General features: G+C 41.8%; 1 protein-coding gene across 2 annotated transcripts in view; it reads left to right on the top strand.

Moving 5' to 3' along the window:
* The window catches only part of gabbr1a (gamma-aminobutyric acid (GABA) B receptor, 1a), a gene marked incomplete at both ends in the record, with an annotated part of 49,861 nt that overhangs the window by 3,204 nt on the left and 29,157 nt on the right, over positions 1–17,500 (top strand). The window contains 2 exons of one of the 2 annotated variants that reach the window (XM_080540676.1): positions 16,268–16,453; positions 16,828–16,845. In XM_080540676.1, coding sequence (XP_080396802.1) covers positions 16,268–16,453; positions 16,828–16,845 — 204 coding nt within the window. The remainder of the gene's footprint in view (positions 1–16,267; positions 16,454–16,827; positions 16,846–17,500) is intronic. The other variant, XM_080540677.1, reaches the window with a different exon arrangement.

Below are 17,500 nucleotides of genomic sequence, written 5' to 3'. Positions count from 1 at the left end.
AACAATAGCCGATTATACACTTATTTCATCATAATGGGCACATCAGTACGTCCCCTACAAATATGTGGAAGTAGGCCTAGTGTTCTTGCATTAGCCTATTAAATTCCTTTGGCTATAGTCCCAAAAACATTGAATTAATGGCAATGTTCCCAGCATACATTGATCGCCTCCACTCTCTGTCGGTGCTAATTACTACTTTAGAATAATTAAATAATGCGACCATAAATGTCTTTGATACAGTATAAAATCAAATAGGAATATATATACTGTGTAGATTATAGGAAAATATGCATTGGGCTATACCTACCTAAAATACTTTTGGAGAGCCTTTATGCACAAAAAAGACAAATTGAGTTACCAAAATTCAATTTGTTCAGTCTATGATAATATTGTGAGGGGAGACTAAAATAAACCATCATACTATAGTTACAATGGTTGAAAGGTTGAATTTAGCGTGCCACTCTAGGCTTGTTGTGTGATTAGATAATGATATCATAGACACTTAGTTACATTTGTTGCCTCCAACTGTATTTGTCCAACTGTATTCGTCAAAAATATCAATAATTATCCATTCAAACATTTGCAGTAAAAGCCTTATTGGCGAGGAAAATGGACATCTTCATCTGATACTCAATTATCCTCACCCACTCTTTGATGGAGACTGCCCTCCGCCTTTACGCAACCTGAAACTTTGCTGAATGAAATCGCTAATACAGCACCCATATCAACTAAACTGTGGACACTGTGGTGTCCAGCGGAAACGAATTGGAGCCCGATGTATTGATCCAACTGGCTGATACCTTCCCAGCTCATAGGAAGTCCCACCCTAGTTGACTACATGGCACCCCTTACAGTTTTTCCTGGTTGTTTAAACAGATTCCCTGATTCACTACCTCACTCCCTCAAAATCCTAAACACAAATCTCAAGACTCACACACAAAATGCTAAATCCTACACTTCCTTTGCACAAGCACACTTTGCCCTCAAAACTCAAGCACAAAATGCTAAATCCTACACTTCCTTTGCACAAGCACACTTTGCCCTCAAAACTCAAGCACAGAATGCTAAATCCTATACTTCCTTTGCACAAGCACACTTTGCTCTCAAAATTCAAACACATACATCATACGAGTAGACATTCCAAGCACTCATTGAACACTGATGTGCAAAATGGAAAACACTATATATGAATGGAAAACACTGTAGGAATGCCTTAGCAGTGGAATCAGGACTTTGCATGTTCAGTGTTTCACCTGTTGGATGTGAAATATCGACATATATTGTTACTGTATACCCAAAGAGAAAACACACAATATTTTGCCATCGAATTATATTTTATTTGTGCCCCAAATCTATGCATAGACTACTGTATGTCAGGGCAAACATGAATGATGAACATGAAGGATGAAAACAGGAAATGGAATTACAGCAAATGAGAATATATAAACAAACGTAAACAAAACAAAACTAGGCTGCATCCTCCCTCTGGTCCCTGCCTGGCCACAAGATCTCATCCACAATCATCCAAATTGATGATTGCAAAGTGCACAACAGCCTTTGGAGTTTAGGAATGTGATTGGCAGTGTGTTCTGAGTGAACATCAGGAGTGGAAAATCAGGAAGAGTGTGCAAGATATGGAGAATTGTGTTTAGTGAGCTGAAAGATGTGTGGTATGGAATGGGAAGATGTGTCTAAAGCAGGAAATGTGTGGTATGGAATGGGAAGATGAGTCTAAAGCAGGAAAATGTATGGTATGGAATGGGAAGATGAGTCTAAAGCAGGAAAATGTGCTTGGAGTTTAGCAGAATTGGTTTAGCAGTTGGTAAATGAGTTAGAGATTGTGCACATTGTCTCTGATGTTTCCAAAAATCTGTTTAAACAACCAGGAAAAACTGTAAACAAGTCATGTGTTGTAAATGAATGTTATGAATGGGATAGATAGCCCCTGCCTTCCCTAGTAATATATCTCTATAGGTAGACTCTCCTTTACACTCTCTTTTACTATCTCTACATTCCCCTCATTGTCACTCTATTTACCCCTCCTTCTCTTCAGCGTTGGGATCAATTACTACACCTTACAGGAGGAGAGAGAGGTTAAACAGAGAGAAAGAGAGAGAACAGGAGGAGAGAGAGGTTAAACAGAGAGAAAGAGAGAGAACACAAGGAGAGAGAGGTTAAACAGACAGAAAGAGAGAGAACAGAAGGAGAGAGAGGTTAAACAGACAGAAAGAGAGAGAACAGAAGGAGAGAGAGGTTAAACAGACAGAAAGAAAGAGAACAGAAGGAGAGAGAGGTTAAACAGAGAGAAAGAGAGAGAACAGAAGGAGAGAGAGGTTAAACAGAGAGAAAGAGAGAGAACAGAAGGAGAGAGAGGTTAAACAGACAGAAAGAGAGAGAACAGAAGGAGAGAGAGGTTAAACAGAGAGAAAGAGAGAGAACAGAAGGAGAGAGAGGTTAAACAGACAGAAAGAGAGAGAACAGAAGGAGAGAGAGGTTAAACAGACAGAAAGAGAGAGAACAGAAGGAGAGAGAGGTTAAACAGACAGAAAGAGAGAGAACAGAAGGAGAGAGAGGTTAAACAGAGAGAAAGAGAGAGAACAGAAGGAGAGAGAGGTTAAACAGAGAGAAAGAGAGAGAACAGAAGGAGAGAGAGGTTAAACAGACAGAAAGAGAGAGAACACAAGGAGAGAGAGGTTAAACAGAGAGAAAGAGAGAGAACAGAAGGAGAGAGAGGTTAAACAGAGAGAAAGAGAGAGAACACAAGGAGAGAGAGGTTAAACAGACAGAAAGAGAGAGAACAGGAGGAGAGAGAGGTTAAACAGAGAGAAAGAGAGAGAACACAAGGAGAGAGAGGTTAAACAGAGAGAAAGAGAGAGAACACAAGGAGAGAGAGGTTAAACAGACAGAAAGAGAGAGAACAGAAGGAGAGAGAGGTTAAACAGAGAGAAAGAGAGAGAACAGAAGGAGAGAGAGGTTAAACAGAGAGAAAGAGAGAGAACAGGAGGAGAGAGAGGTTAAACAGACAGAAAGAGAGAGAACACAAGGAGAGAGAGGTTAAACAGACAGAAAGAGAGCGAACAGAAGGAGAGAGAGGTTAAACAGACAGAAAGAGAGAGAACACAAGGAGAGAGAGGTTAAACAGAGAGAAAGAGAGAGAACAGAAGGAGAGAGAGGTTAAACAGAGAGAAAGAGAGAGAACAGAAGGAGAGAGAGGTTAAACAGACAGAAAGAGAGAGAACAGAAGGAGAGAGAGGTTAAACAGACAGAAAGAGAGAGAACAGAAGGAGAGAGAGGTTAAACAGACAGAAAGAGAGAGAACAGAAGGAGAGAGAGGTTAAACAGACAGAAAGAGAGAGAACAGGAGGAGAGAGAGGTTAAACAGACAGAAAGAGAGAGAACAGAAGGAGAGAGAGGTTAAACAGACAGAAAGAGAGAGAACAGAAGGAGAGAGAGGTTAAACAGAGAGAAAGAGAGAGAACACAAGGAGAGAGAGGTTAAACAGAGAGAAAGAGAGAGAACAGAAGGAGAGAGAGGTTAAACAGACAGAAAGAGAGAGAACACAAGGAGAGAGAGGTTAAACAGAGAGAAAGAGAGAGAACAGAAGGAGAGAGAGGTTAAACAGAGAGAAAGAGAGAGAACAGAAGGAGAGAGAGGTTAAACAGACAGAAAGAGAGAGAACACAAGGAGAGAGAGGTTAAACAGACAGAAAGAGAGAGAACAGAAGGAGAGAGAGGTTAAACAGAGAGAAAGAGAGAGAACAGAAGGAGAGAGAGGTTAAACAGAGAGAAAGAGAGAGAACAGAAGGAGAGAGAGGTTAAACAGAGAGAAAGAGAGAGAACAGAAGGAGAGAGAGGTTAAACAGACAGAAAGAGAGAGAACAGAAGGAGAGAGAGGTTAAACAGACAGAAAGAGATAGAACAGAAGGAGAGAGAGGTTAAACAGACAGAAAGAGAGAGAACAGAAGGAGAGAGAGGTTAAACAGACAGAAAGAGAGAGAACAGAAGGAGAGAGAGGTTAAACAGACAGAAAGAGAGAGAACAGAAGGAGAGAGAGGTTAAACAGACAGAAAGAGAGAGAACAGAAGGAGAGAGAGGTTAAACAGACAGAAAGAGAGAGAACACAAGGAGAGAGAGGTTAAACAGAGAGAAAGAGAGAGAACAGAAGGAGAGAGAGGTTAAACAGACAGAAAGAGAGAGAACAGAAGGAGAGAGAGGTTAAACAGAGAGAAAGAGAGAGAACAGAAGGAGAGAGAGGTTAAACAGACAGAAAGAGAGAGAACAGAAGGAGAGAGAGGTTAAACAGAGAGAAAGAGAGAGAACAGAAGGAGAGAGAGGTTAAACAGAGAGAAAGAGAGAGAACAGAAGGAGAGAGAGGTTAAACAGACAGAAAGAGAGAGTACAGAAGGAGAGAGAGGTTAAACAGACAGAAAGAGAGAGAACAGAAGGAGAGAGAGGTTAAACAGAGAGAAAGAGAGAGAACAGAAGGAGAGAGAGGTTAAACAGAGAGAAAGAGAGAGAACAGAAGGAGAGAGAGGTTAAACAGACAGAAAGAGAGAGAGAACACAAGGAGAGAGAGGTTAAACAGACAGAAAGAGAGAGAGAACACAAGGAGAGAGAGGTTAAACAGACAGAAAGAGAGAGAACAGAAGGAGAGAGAGGTTAACAGACAGAAAGAGAGAACAGAAGGAGAGAGAGGTTAAACAGAGGTAGAGAAAGAGAGAGAACAGAAAGAGAGAGAGGTTAAACAGACAGAAAGAGAGAGAACAGAAGGAGAGAGAGGTTAAACAGACAGAAAGAGAGAGAACAGAAGGAGAGAGAGGTTAAACAGAGGTAGAGAAAGAGAGAGAACAGAAAGAGAGAGAGGTTAAACAGACAGAAAGAGAGAGAACAGAAGGAGAGAGAGGTTAAACAGACAGAAAGAGAGAGAACAGAAGGAGAGAGAGGTTAAACAGACAGAAAGAGAGAGAACAGAAGGAGAGAGAGGTTAAACAGACAGAAAGAGAGAGAACAGAAGGAGAGAGAGGTTAAACAGAGAGAAAGAGAGAGAACAGACGGAGAGAGAGGTTAAACAGAGAGAAAGAGAGAGAACAGAAGGAGAGAGAGGTTAAACAGAGAGAAAGAGAGAGAACAGAAGGAGAGAGAGGTTAAACAGACAGAAAGAGAGAGAACACAAGGAGAGAGAGGTTAAACAGACAGAAAGAGAGAGAACAGAAGGAGAGAGAGGTTAAACAGAGAGAAAGAGAGAGAACACAAGGAGAGAGAGGTTAAACAGAGAGAAAGAGAGAGAACAGAAGGAGAGAGAGGTTAAACAGAGAGAAAGAGAGAGAACAGACGGAGAGAGAGGTTAAACAGAGAGAAAGAGAGAGAACAGAAGGAGAGAGAGGTTAAACAGAGAGAAAGAGAGAGAACAGAAGGAGAGAGAGGTTAAACAGACAGAAAGAGAGAGAACAGAAGGAGAGAGAGGTTAAACAGAGAGAAAGAGAGAGAACAGAAGGAGAGAGAGGTTAAACAGAGAGAAAGAGAGAGAACAGAAGGAGAGAGAGGTTAAACAGACAGAAAGAGAGAGAACAGGAGGAGAGAGAGGTTAAACAGAGAGAAAGAGAGAGAACAGAAGGAGAGAGAGGTTAAACAGAGAGAAAGAGAGAGAACAGAAGGAGAGAGAGGTTAAACAGAGAGAAAGAGAGAGAACAGAAGGAGAGAGAGGTTAAACAGAGAGAAAGAGAGAGAACAGAAGGAGAGAGAGGTTAAACAGAGAGAAAGAGAGAGAACAGAAGGAGAGAGAGGTTAAACAGACAGAAAGAGAGAGAACAGAAGGAGAGAGAGGTTAAACAGACAGAAAGAGAGAGAACAGAAGGAGAGAGAGGTTAAACAGAGAGAAAGAGAGAGAACAGAAGGAGAGAGAGGTTAAACAGAGAGAAAGAGAGAGAACACAAGGAGAGAGAGGTTAAACAGAGGTAGAGAAAGAGAGAGAACAGAAGGAGAGAGAGGTTAAACAGACAGAAAGAGAGAGAACAGAAGGAGAGAGAGGTTAAACAGACAGAAAGAGAGAGAACAGAAGGAGAGAGAGGTTAAACAGACAGAAAGAGAGAGAACGGAAGGAGAGAGAGGTTAAACAGACAGAAAGAGAGAGAACAGAAGGAGAGAGAGGTTAAACAGAGAGAAAGAGAGAGAACAGAAGGAGAGAGAGGTTAAACAGACAGAAAGAGAGAGAACAGAAGGAGAGAGAGGTTAAACAGACAGAAAGAGAGAGAGAACAGAAGGAGAGAGAGGTTAAACACAGAGAAAGAGAGAGAACACAAGGAGAGAGAGGTTAAACAGAGAGAAAGAGAGAGAACAGAAGGAGAGAGAGGTTAAACAGACAGAAAGAGAGAGAACACAAGGAGAGAGAGGTTAAACAGACAGAAAGAGAGAGAACAGAAGGAGAGAGAGGTTAAACAGACAGAAAGAGAGAGAACAGAAGGAGAGAGAGGTTAAACAGACAGAAAGAGAGAGAACAGAAGGAGAGAGAGGTTAAACAGAGAGAAAGAGAGAGAACAGAAGGAGAGAGAGGTTAAACAGAGAGAAAGAGAGAGAACAGAAGGAGAGAGAGGTTAAACAGACAGAAAGAGAGAGAACAGAAGGAGAGAGAGGTTAAACAGACAGAAAGAGAGAGAACAGAAGGAGAGAGGGGTTAAACAGAGAGAAAGAGAGAGAACAGAAGGAGAGAGAGGTTAAACAGAGAGAAAGAGAGAGAACAGAAGGAGAGAGAGGTTAAACAGACAGAAAGAGAGAGAACAGAAGGAGAGAGAGGTTAAACAGACAGAAAGAGAGAGAACAGAAGGAGAGAGAGGTTAAACAGACAGAAAGAGAGAGAACACAAGGAGAGAGAGGTTAAACAGAGAGAACGAGAGAGAACAGAAGGAGAGAGAGGTTAAAGAGAGAGAACAGAAGGAGAGAGAGGTTAAACAGACAGAAAGAGAGAGAACAGAAGGAGAGAGAGGTTAAACAGACAGAAAGAGAGAGAACAGAAGGAGAGATAGGTTAAACAGACAGAAAGAGAGAGAACACAAGGAGAGAGAGGTTAAACAGAGAGAAAGAGAGAGAACAGAAGGAGAGAGAGGTTAAACAGAGAGAAAGAGAGAGAACAGAAGGAGAGAGAGGTTAAACAGACAGAAAGAGAGAGAACAGAAGGAGAGAGAGGTTAAACAGACAGAAAGAGAGAGAACAGAAGGAGAGAGAGGTTAAACAGAGAGAAAGAGAGAGAACAGAAGGAGAGAGAGGTTAAACAGAGAGAAAGAGAGAGAACAGAAGGAGAGAGAGGTTAAACAGAGAGAAAGAGAGAGAACAGAAGGAGAGAGAGGTTAAACAGACAGAAAGAGAGAGAACAGAAGGAGAGAGAGGTTAAACAGACAGAAAAAGAGAGAACACAGGGAGAGAGAGGTTAAACAGACAGAAAGAGAGAGAACAGAAGGAGAGAGAGGTTAAACAGAGAGAAAGAGAGAGAACAGAAGGAGAGAGAGGTTAAACAGAGAGAAATAGAGAGAATAGAAGGAGAGAGAGGTTAAACAGACTGAAAGAGAGAGAACAGAAGGAGAGAGAGGTTAAACAGACAGAAAGAGAGAGAACAGAAGGAGAGAGAGGTTAAACAGACAGAAAGAGAGAGAACAGAAGGAGAGAGAGGTTAAACAGAGAGAAAGAGAGAGAACAGAAGGAGAGAGAGGTTAAACAGAGAGAAAGAGAGAGAATAGAAGGAGAGAGAGGTTAAACAGAGAAAGAGAGAGAACAGAAGGAGAGAGAGGTTAAACAGACAGAAAGAGAGAGAACAGAAGGAGAGAGAGGTTAAACAGAGAGAAAGAGAGAGAATAGTAGGAGAGAGAGGTTAAACAGAGAGAAAGAGAGAGAACACAAGGAGAGAGAGGTTAAACAGACAGAAAGAGAGAGAACAGAAGGAGAGAGAGGTTAAACAGAGAGAAAGAGAGAGAACAGAAGGAGAGAGAGATTAAACAGACAGAAAGAGAGAGAACAGAAGGAGAGAGAGGTTAAACAGAGAGAAAGAGAGAGAACAGAAGGAGAGAGAGGTTAAACAGAGGTAGAGAAAGAGAGAGAACAGAAGGAGAGAGAGGTTAAACAGACAGAAAGAGAGAGAACAGAAGGAGAGAGAGGTTAAACAGACAGAAAGAGAGAGAACAGAAGGAGAGAGAGGTTAAACAGACAGAAAGAGAGAGAACAGAAGGAGAGAGAGGTTAAACAGACAGAAAGAGAGAGAACAGAAGGAGAGAGAGGTTAAACAGAGAGAAAGAGAGAGAACAGAAGGAGAGAGAGGTTAAACAGACAGAAAGAGAGAGAACAGAAGGAGAGAGAGGTTAAACAGAGAGAAAGAGAGAGAACAGAAGGAGAGAGAGGTTAAACAGAGAGAAAGAGAGAGAACAGAAGGAGAGAGAGGTTAAACAGACAGAAAGAGAGAGAACAGGAGGAGAGAGAGGTTAAACAGAGAGAAAGAGAGAGAACAGAAGGAGAGAGAGGTTAAACAGAGAGAAAGAGAGAGAACAGAAGGAGAGAGAGGTTAAACAGAGAGAAAGAGAGAGAACAGAAGGAGAGAGAGGTTAAACAGAGAGAAAGAGAGAGAACAGAAGGAGAGAGAGGTTAAACAGAGAGAAAGAGAGAGAACAGAAGGAGAGAGAGGTTAAACAGACAGAAAGAGAGAGAACAGAAGGAGAGAGAGGTTAAACAGACAGAAAGAGAGAGAACAGAAGGAGAGAGAGGTTAAACAGAGAGAAAGAGAGAGAACAGAAGGAGAGAGAGGTTAAACAGAGAGAAAGAGAGAGAACACAAGGAGAGAGAGGTTAAACAGAGGTAGAGAAAGAGAGAGAACAGAAGGAGAGAGAGGTTAAACAGACAGAAAGAGAGAGAACAGAAGGAGAGAGAGGTTAAACAGACAGAAAGAGAGAGAACAGAAGGAGAGAGAGGTTAAACAGACAGAAAGAGAGAGAACAGAAGGAGAGAGAGGTTAAACAGACAGAAAGAGAGAGAACAGAAGGAGAGAGAGGTTAAACAGAGAGAAAGAGAGAGAACAGAAGGAGAGAGGTTAAACAGAGAGAAAGAGAGAGAACACAAGGAGAGAAAGGTTAAACAGAGAGAAAGAGAGAGAACAGAAGGAGAGAGAGGTTAAACAGACAGAAAGAGAGAGAACAGAAGGAGAGAGAGGTTAAACAGACAGAAAGAGAGAGAACGGAAGGAGAGAGAGGTTAAACAGACAGAAAGAGAGAGAACAGAAGGAGAGAGAGGTTAAACAGAGAGAAAGAGAGAGAACAGAAGGAGAGAGAGGTTAAACAGACAGAAAGAGAGAGAACAGAAGGAGAGAGAGGTTAAACAGACAGAAAGAGAGAGAGAACAGAAGGAGAGAGAGGTTAAACACAGAGAAAGAGAGAGAACACAAGGAGAGAGAGGTTAAACAGAGAGAAAGAGAGAGAACAGAAGGAGAGAGAGGTTAAACAGACAGAAAGAGAGAGAACACAAGGAGAGAGAGGTTAAACAGACAGAAAGAGAGAGAACAGAAGGAGAGAGAGGTTAAACAGACAGAAAGAGAGAGAACAGAAGGAGAGAGAGGTTAAACAGACAGAAAGAGAGAGAACAGAAGGAGAGAGAGGTTAAACAGAGAGAAAGAGAGAGAACAGAAGGAGAGAGAGGTTAAACAGAGAGAAAGAGAGAGAACAGAAGGAGAGAGAGGTTAAACAGACAGAAAGAGAGAGAACAGAAGGAGAGAGAGGTTAAACAGACAGAAAGAGAGAGAACAGAAGGAGAGAGGGGTTAAACAGAGAGAAAGAGAGAGAACAGAAGGAGAGAGAGGTTAAACAGAGAGAAAGAGAGAGAACAGAAGGAGAGAGAGGTTAAACAGACAGAAAGAGAGAGAACAGAAGGAGAGAGAGGTTAAACAGACAGAAAGAGAGAGAACAGAAGGAGAGAGAGGTTAAACAGACAGAAAGAGAGAGAACACAAGGAGAGAGAGGTTAAAGAGAGAGAACGAGAGAGAACAGAAGGAGAGAGAGGTTAAAGAGAGAGAACAGAAGGAGAGAGAGGTTAAACAGACAGAAAGAGAGAGAACAGAAGGAGAGAGAGGTTAAACAGACAGAAAGAGAGAGAACAGAAGGAGAGATAGGTTAAACAGACAGAAAGAGAGAGAACACAAGGAGAGAGAGGTTAAACAGAGAGAAAGAGAGAGAACAGAAGGAGAGAGAGGTTAAACAGAGAGAAAGAGAGAGAACAGAAGGAGAGAGAGGTTAAACAGACAGAAAGAGAGAGAACAGAAGGAGAGAGAGGTTAAACAGACAGAAAGAGAGAGAACAGAAGGAGAGAGAGGTTAAACAGAGAGAAAGAGAGAGAACAGAAGGAGAGAGAGGTTAAACAGAGAGAAAGAGAGAGAACAGAAGGAGAGAGAGGTTAAACAGAGAGAAAGAGAGAGAACAGAAGGAGAGAGAGGTTAAACAGACAGAAAGAGAGAGAACAGAAGGAGAGAGAGGTTAAACAGACAGAAAAAGAGAGAACACAGGGAGAGAGAGGTTAAACAGACAGAAAGAGAGAGAACAGAAGGAGAGAGAGGTTAAACAGAGAGAAAGAGAGAGAACAGAAGGAGAGAGAGGTTAAACAGAGAGAAAGAGAGAGAATAGAAGGAGAGAGAGGTTAAACAGACTGAAAGAGAGAGAACAGAAGGAGAGAGAGGTTAAACAGACAGAAAGAGAGAGAACAGAAGGAGAGAGAGGTTAAACAGACAGAAAGAGAGAGAACAGAAGGAGAGAGAGGTTAAACAGAGAGAAAGAGAGAGAACAGAAGGAGAGAGAGGTTAAACAGAGAGAAAGAGAGAGAATAGAAGGAGAGAGAGGTTAAACAGAGAAAGAGAGAGAACAGAAGGAGAGAGAGGTTAAACAGACAGAAAGAGAGAGAACAGAAGGAGAGAGAGGTTAAACAGAGAGAAAGAGAGAGAACAGAAGGAGAGAGAGGTTAAACAGACAGAAAGAGAGAGAACAGAAGGAGAGAGAGGTTAAACAGAGAGAAAGAGAGAGAACAGAAGGAGAGAGAGGTTAAACAGAGAGAAAGAGAGAGAACAGAAGGAGAGAGAGGTTAAACAGACAGAAAGAGAGAGAACAGAAGGAGAGAGAGGTTAAACAGACAGAAAGAGAGAGAACAGAAGGAGAGAGAGGTTAAACAGAGAGAAAGAGAGAGAACAGAAGGAGAGAGAGGTTAAACAGAGAGAAAGAGAGAGAACACAAGGAGAGAGAGGTTAAACAGAGGTAGAGAAAGAGAGAGAACAGAAGGAGAGAGAGGTTAAACAGACAGAAAGAGAGAGAACAGAAGGAGAGAGAGGTTAAACAGACAGAAAGAGAGAGAACAGAAGGAGAGAGAGGTTAAACAGACAGAAAGAGAGAGAACAGAAGGAGAGAGAGGTTAAACAGACAGAAAGAGAGAGAACAGAAGGAGAGAGAGGTTAAACAGAGAGAAAGAGAGAGAACAGAAGGAGAGAGGTTAAACAGAGAGAAAGAGAGAGAACACAAGGAGAGAAAGGTTAAACAGAGAGAAAGAGAGAGAACAGAAGGAGAGAGAGGTTAAACAGACAGAAAGAGAGAGAACAGAAGGAGAGAGAGGTTAAACAGACAGAAAGAGAGAGAACGGAAGGAGAGAGAGGTTAAACAGACAGAAAGAGAGAGAACAGAAGGAGAGAGAGGTTAAACAGAGAGAAAGAGAGAGAACAGAAGGAGAGAGAGGTTAAACAGACAGAAAGAGAGAGAACAGAAGGAGAGAGAGGTTAAACAGACAGAAAGAGAGAGAGAACAGAAGGAGAGAGAGGTTAAACACAGAGAAAGAGAGAGAACACAAGGAGAGAGAGGTTAAACAGAGAGAAAGAGAGAGAACAGAAGGAGAGAGAGGTTAAACAGACAGAAAGAGAGAGAACACAAGGAGAGAGAGGTTAAACAGACAGAAAGAGAGAGAACAGAAGGAGAGAGAGGTTAAACAGACAGAAAGAGAGAGAACAGAAGGAGAGAGAGGTTAAACAGACAGAAAGAGAGAGAACAGAAGGAGAGAGAGGTTAAACAGAGAGAAAGAGAGAGAACAGAAGGAGAGAGAGGTTAAACAGAGAGAAAGAGAGAGAACAGAAGGAGAGAGAGGTTAAACAGACAGAAAGAGAGAGAACAGAAGGAGAGAGAGGTTAAACAGACAGAAAGAGAGAGAACAGAAGGAGAGAGGGGTTAAACAGAGAGAAAGAGAGCGAACAGAAGGAGAGAGAGGTTAAACAGAGAGAAAGAGAGAGAACAGAAGGAGAGAGAGGTTAAACAGACAGAAAGAGAGAGAACAGAAGGAGAGAGAGGTTAAACAGACAGAAAGAGAGAGAACAGAAGGAGAGAGAGGTTAAACAGACAGAAAGAGAGAGAACACAAGGAGAGAGAGGTTAAAGAGAGAGAACGAGAGAGAACAGAAGGAGAGAGAGGTTAAAGAGAGAGAACAGAAGGAGAGAGAGGTTAAACAGACAGAAAGAGAGAGAACAGAAGGAGAGAGAGGTTAAACAGACAGAAAGAGAGAGAACAGAAGGAGAGATAGGTTAAACAGACAGAAAGAGAGAGAACACAAGGAGAGAGAGGTTAAACAGAGAGAAAGAGAGAGAACAGAAGGAGAGAGAGGTTAAACAGAGAGAAAGAGAGAGAACAGAAGGAGAGAGAGGTTAAACAGACAGAAAGAGAGAGAACAGAAGGAGAGAGAGGTTAAACAGACAGAAAGAGAGAGAACAGAAGGAGAGAGAGGTTAAACAGAGAGAAAGAGAGAGAACAGAAGGAGAGAGAGGTTAAACAGAGAGAAAGAGAGAGAACAGAAGGAGAGAGAGGTTAAACAGAGAGAAAGAGAGAGAACAGAAGGAGAGAGAGGTTAAACAGACAGAAAGAGAGAGAACAGAAGGAGAGAGAGGTTAAACAGACAGAAAAAGAGAGAACACAGGGAGAGAGAGGTTAAACAGACAGAAAGAGAGAGAACAGAAGGAGAGAGAGGTTAAACAGAGAGAAAGAGAGAGAACAGAAGGAGAGAGAGGTTAAACAGAGAGAAAGAGAGAGAATAGAAGGAGAGAGAGGTTAAACAGACTGAAAGAGAGAGAACAGAAGGAGAGAGAGGTTAAACAGACAGAAAGAGAGAGAACAGAAGGAGAGAGAGGTTAAACAGACAGAAAGAGAGAGAACAGAAGGAGAGAGAGGTTAAACAGAGAGAAAGAGAGAGAACAGAAGGAGAGAGAGGTTAAACAGAGAGAAAGAGAGAGAATAGAAGGAGAGAGAGGTTAAACAGAGAAAGAGAGAGAACAGAAGGAGAGAGAGGTTAAACAGACAGAAAGAGAGAGAACAGAAGGAGAGAGAGGTTAAACAGAGAGAAAGAGAGAGAATAGTAGGAGAGAGAGGTTAAACAGAGAGAAAGAGAGAGAACACAAGGAGAGAGAGGTTAAACAGACAGAAAGAGAGAGAACAGAAGGAGAGAGAGGTTAAACAGAGAGAAAGAGAGAGAACAGAAGGAGAGAGAGATTAAACAGACAGAAAGAGAGAGAACAGAAGGAGAGAGAGGTTAAACAGAGAGAAAGAGAGAGAACAGAAGGAGAGAGAGGTTAAACAGAGGTAGAGAAAGAGAGAGAACAGAAGGAGAGAGAGGTTAAACAGACAGAAAGAGAGAGAACAGAAGGAGAGAGAGGTTAAACAGACAGAAAGAGAGAGAACAGAAGGAGAGAGAGGTTAAACAGACAGAAAGAGAGAGAACAGAAGGAGAGAGAGGTTAAACAGACAGAAAGAGAGAGAACAGAAGGAGAGAGAGGTTAAACAGAGAGAAAGAGAGAGAACAGAAGGAGAGAGAGGTTAAACAGACAGAAAGAGAGAGAATAGAAGGAGAGAGAGGTTAAACAGAGAGAAAGAGAGGGAACAGAAGGAGAGAGGGGTTAAACAGAGAGAAAGAGAGAGAATAGAAGGAGAGAGAGGTTAAACAGAGAGAAAGAGAGAGAACAGAAGGAGAGAGAGGTTAAACAGACAGAAAGAGAGAGAACAGAAGGAGAGAGAGGTTAAACAGACAGAAAGAGAGAGAACAGAAGGAGAGAGAGGTTAAACAGAGAGAAAGAGAGAGAACAGAAGGAGAGAGAGGTTAAACAGACAGAAAGAGAGAGAACACAAGGAGAGAGAGGTTAAACAGAGAGAAAGAGAGGGAACAGAAGGAGAGAGAGGTTAAACAGACAGAAAGAGAGAGAACAGAAGGAGAGAGAGGTTAAACAGAAAGAAAGAGAGAGAACAGAAGGAGAGAGAGGTTAAACAGACAGAAAGAGAGAGAACAGAAGGAGAGAGAGGTTAAACAGATAGAAAGAGAGGGAACAGAAGGAGAGAGAGGTTAAACAGACAGAAAGAGAGAGAACAGAAGGAGAGAGAGGTTAAACAGACAGAAAGAGAGAGAACAGAAGGAGAGAGAGGTTAAACAGACAGAAAGAGAGAGAACAGAAGGAGAGAGGTTAAACAGAGAGAAAGAGAGAGAACAGAAGGAGAGAGAGGTTAAACAGATAGAAAGAGAGGGAACAGAAGGAGAGAGAGGTTAAACAGAGAGAAAGAGAGAGAACAGAAGGAGAGAGAGGTTAAACAGACAGAAAGAGAGAGAACAGAAGGAGAGAGAGGTTAAACAGAGAGAAAGAGAGAGAACAGAAGGAGAGAGAGGTTAAACAGACAGAAAGAGAGAGAACACAAGGAGAGAGAGGTTAAACAGACAGAAAGAGAGAGAACAGAAGGAGAGAGAGGTTAAACAGAGAGAAAGAGAGAGAACAGAAGGAGAGAGAGGTTAAACAGAGAGAAAGAGAGAGAACAGAAGGAGAGAGGTTAAACAGACAGAAAGAGAGAGAACAGAAGGAGAGAGAGGTTAAACAGACAGAAAGAGAGAGAACAGAAGGAGAGAGAGGTTAAACAGACAGAAAGAGAGAGAACAGAAGGAGAGAGAGGTTAAACAGACAGAAAGAGAGAGAACAGAAGGGGAGAGAGGTTAAACAGAGAGAAAGAGAGAGAACAGAAGGAGAGAGAGGTTAAACAGACAGAAAGAGAGAGAACAGAAGGAGAGAGAGGTTAAACAGAGAGAAAGAGAGAGAACAGAAGGAGAGAGAGGTTAAACAGAGGTAGAGAAAGAGAGAGAACACAAGGAGAGAGAGGTTAAACAGACAGAAAGAGAGAGAACAGAAGGAGAGAGAGGTTAAACAGAGAGAAAGAGAGGGAATGGGTGAACATGGGGTAATAGTGTTGGACAGTTTACAACAACACAAACACCCACAGAAATTAGGGACAGGCATTGATCTTCATATCTCCTTCACTGCCTGTGTGAATTAGACATGGAGTTTTTCCATAGAAGCGCAAATCAACTCCTACATTTTCCATGGGACTGACCTCAACCGTTTCTCCTATGACATAGTTTCTCTTCTTATACATAGTCATGAAGCAGATATTCTAAGACAGAAACACAACATTGCATGTACAGAACTGTACTACATTTCTCCCATTAAAGTGATTGGATATTTGTATAATTTAAACCATGAATCTAACTGATATATGCACAAGAGCCAAAAACAGGTCCCCTGCATGTCAGCTTCACGCTTACGCGTCACACACACATACACACACACACACACACACACACACACACACACACACACACACACACACACACACGTCAGGTGCGCATAGAACTTTAAAACAAGTTACTAATAGATCTAACAGACACTTAAAAGCCATACAATCGATACGTTATGGTATTTCTTTTTGCTTGAAGATCCTGTAGCATCTCTTTATAAGCAACACACTGCACTACAGTACATTACTGAGCTTTGCGTGACAGCTTCTGTGTTAAGCTCTCCCATCTCATGTATTATTGTGCACTTCTCTGCCGAGAACTCTCTCATATGCCACCTCTGCGCCTGACTTCCTGCCGTGTGGATATGTGCAGGATAATTTTCACTGACCTCTCTCTCTCTCTCTCTCTCTCTCTGTCTCTCTCTCTGTCTCTTTCTGTCGCTCTTTTCTTTCCCCCTCTCAATCTTTGTCACTACCTTTCTCTCTCTCACTCCCTTTGTCTCTCTCTCTTTCTCTCTCTTGTCTTTCTCACCACCTTTCTCCCTCTCTCTCTCTCTCTCTCTCTCTCTCTCTCTCTCTCTCTCTCTCTCTCTCTCTCTCTCTCTCTCTCTCTCTCTCTCTCTCTCTCTCTCTCTCTCTCTCTCTCTCTCTCTCTCTCTCTCTCTCTCTCTCTCTCTGTGCCAGTGCTGCTGTGCCCTCGTGTGTGGACGTCCCTGGAGAACGGCAGGGTGGCGGTGAAGCCCCCAGGGCATCCAGTAGAGGGCAGTGTGCTGCACTACAGCTGCCATGCTGGCTTCATACTGGAGGGCAGGAACATCACCCACTGTACCAAGCTGGGCAAGTGGGACTCGCCTAAACCCCTCTGCCTCTGTGAGTCTGGCATCTGTCCATCTGCTGAATGCACAATGATAATGTTGATTTGTGAAGCTGTTCTATTGTGTTATAATGTGCACAAACAAAATGGAAACCAAATGGTGATGTTTGTAGTATGGTAAAGCTCTGTATTGCATCTGGTGGCAGGAAATCATACTCTGTGATACATTTGCAATACAGTAATATAGTACAGGAGGCCAAAATATTGATGGTAATTTCAGCATCAAACACAACCGTGTACTTCTGTACATAATGTAAATCTATGCATGCAGAAGGAAAAAACTGAAAAAGCTGAATTTAAATACCTATCACAGATATTTATTTTGCTATAACTAGTCCATTTTTTGTCTCTTTTTGTTTGCTTGCCAAAGATGACAGAAATTACACGGGTAAGAGAAATGGAGTTTGATTGCATTGCCTACGCATGTTCAAATGTTTACTTACTAAAAGTGTAACAGACACTCATAGTTTGCACTTTTAGACACTTGTAGACACACTGACATTGTGTTATTGAGAAGGTATGATACACATTTTATATTAGAGTGGACTATCCCTTTAAAACTATATGGGAGTAACATGATAAGTGAAGCTCAGTGTGATTAATTTGGCAAACGTTGCATTGCTGCATCTGAACACAAGAGGGCAGTAGTTCATAACATTTTGAGCTCAAGATAAATGCCATCTTGTGCTGAACAGTAGTTGGGATCTTTATACACTTGTAAATGATCTACATTGATTCAAAGAGAAGAGCCACAGTGAGAAAAAACACAAAGTTACAATCTCTGCAAAATCAGCTTTTTGACAGTTCCTGAATTTTTTAGTTTAGGAGAGATTCCTATTTGCAAGTCAGATCTGTAAAAGATTGTTGAATATTGACACATTTTCACAAAGTGAAACAAAGTGAATGCTGGTATGAAGTCAATGGTGTTATAAACAATTCATTATAAGCCATCTAATATCGCAGCAATTAATAAAATCATGAATACTCACTTTATGTAGGCTATATCTTCATCCACTACATATACACCTGTCTTGATGCATAAA

This window comes from Nansenia antarctica, assembly GCF_963989245.1.
Source record: "Nansenia antarctica genome assembly, chromosome: 10".
Lineage (NCBI taxonomy): Eukaryota > Metazoa > Chordata > Actinopteri > Argentiniformes > Microstomatidae > Nansenia > Nansenia antarctica.
Note: the sequence above shows the minus strand (reverse complement) of the source record. Positions and strands in the feature narration are given on the sequence as shown.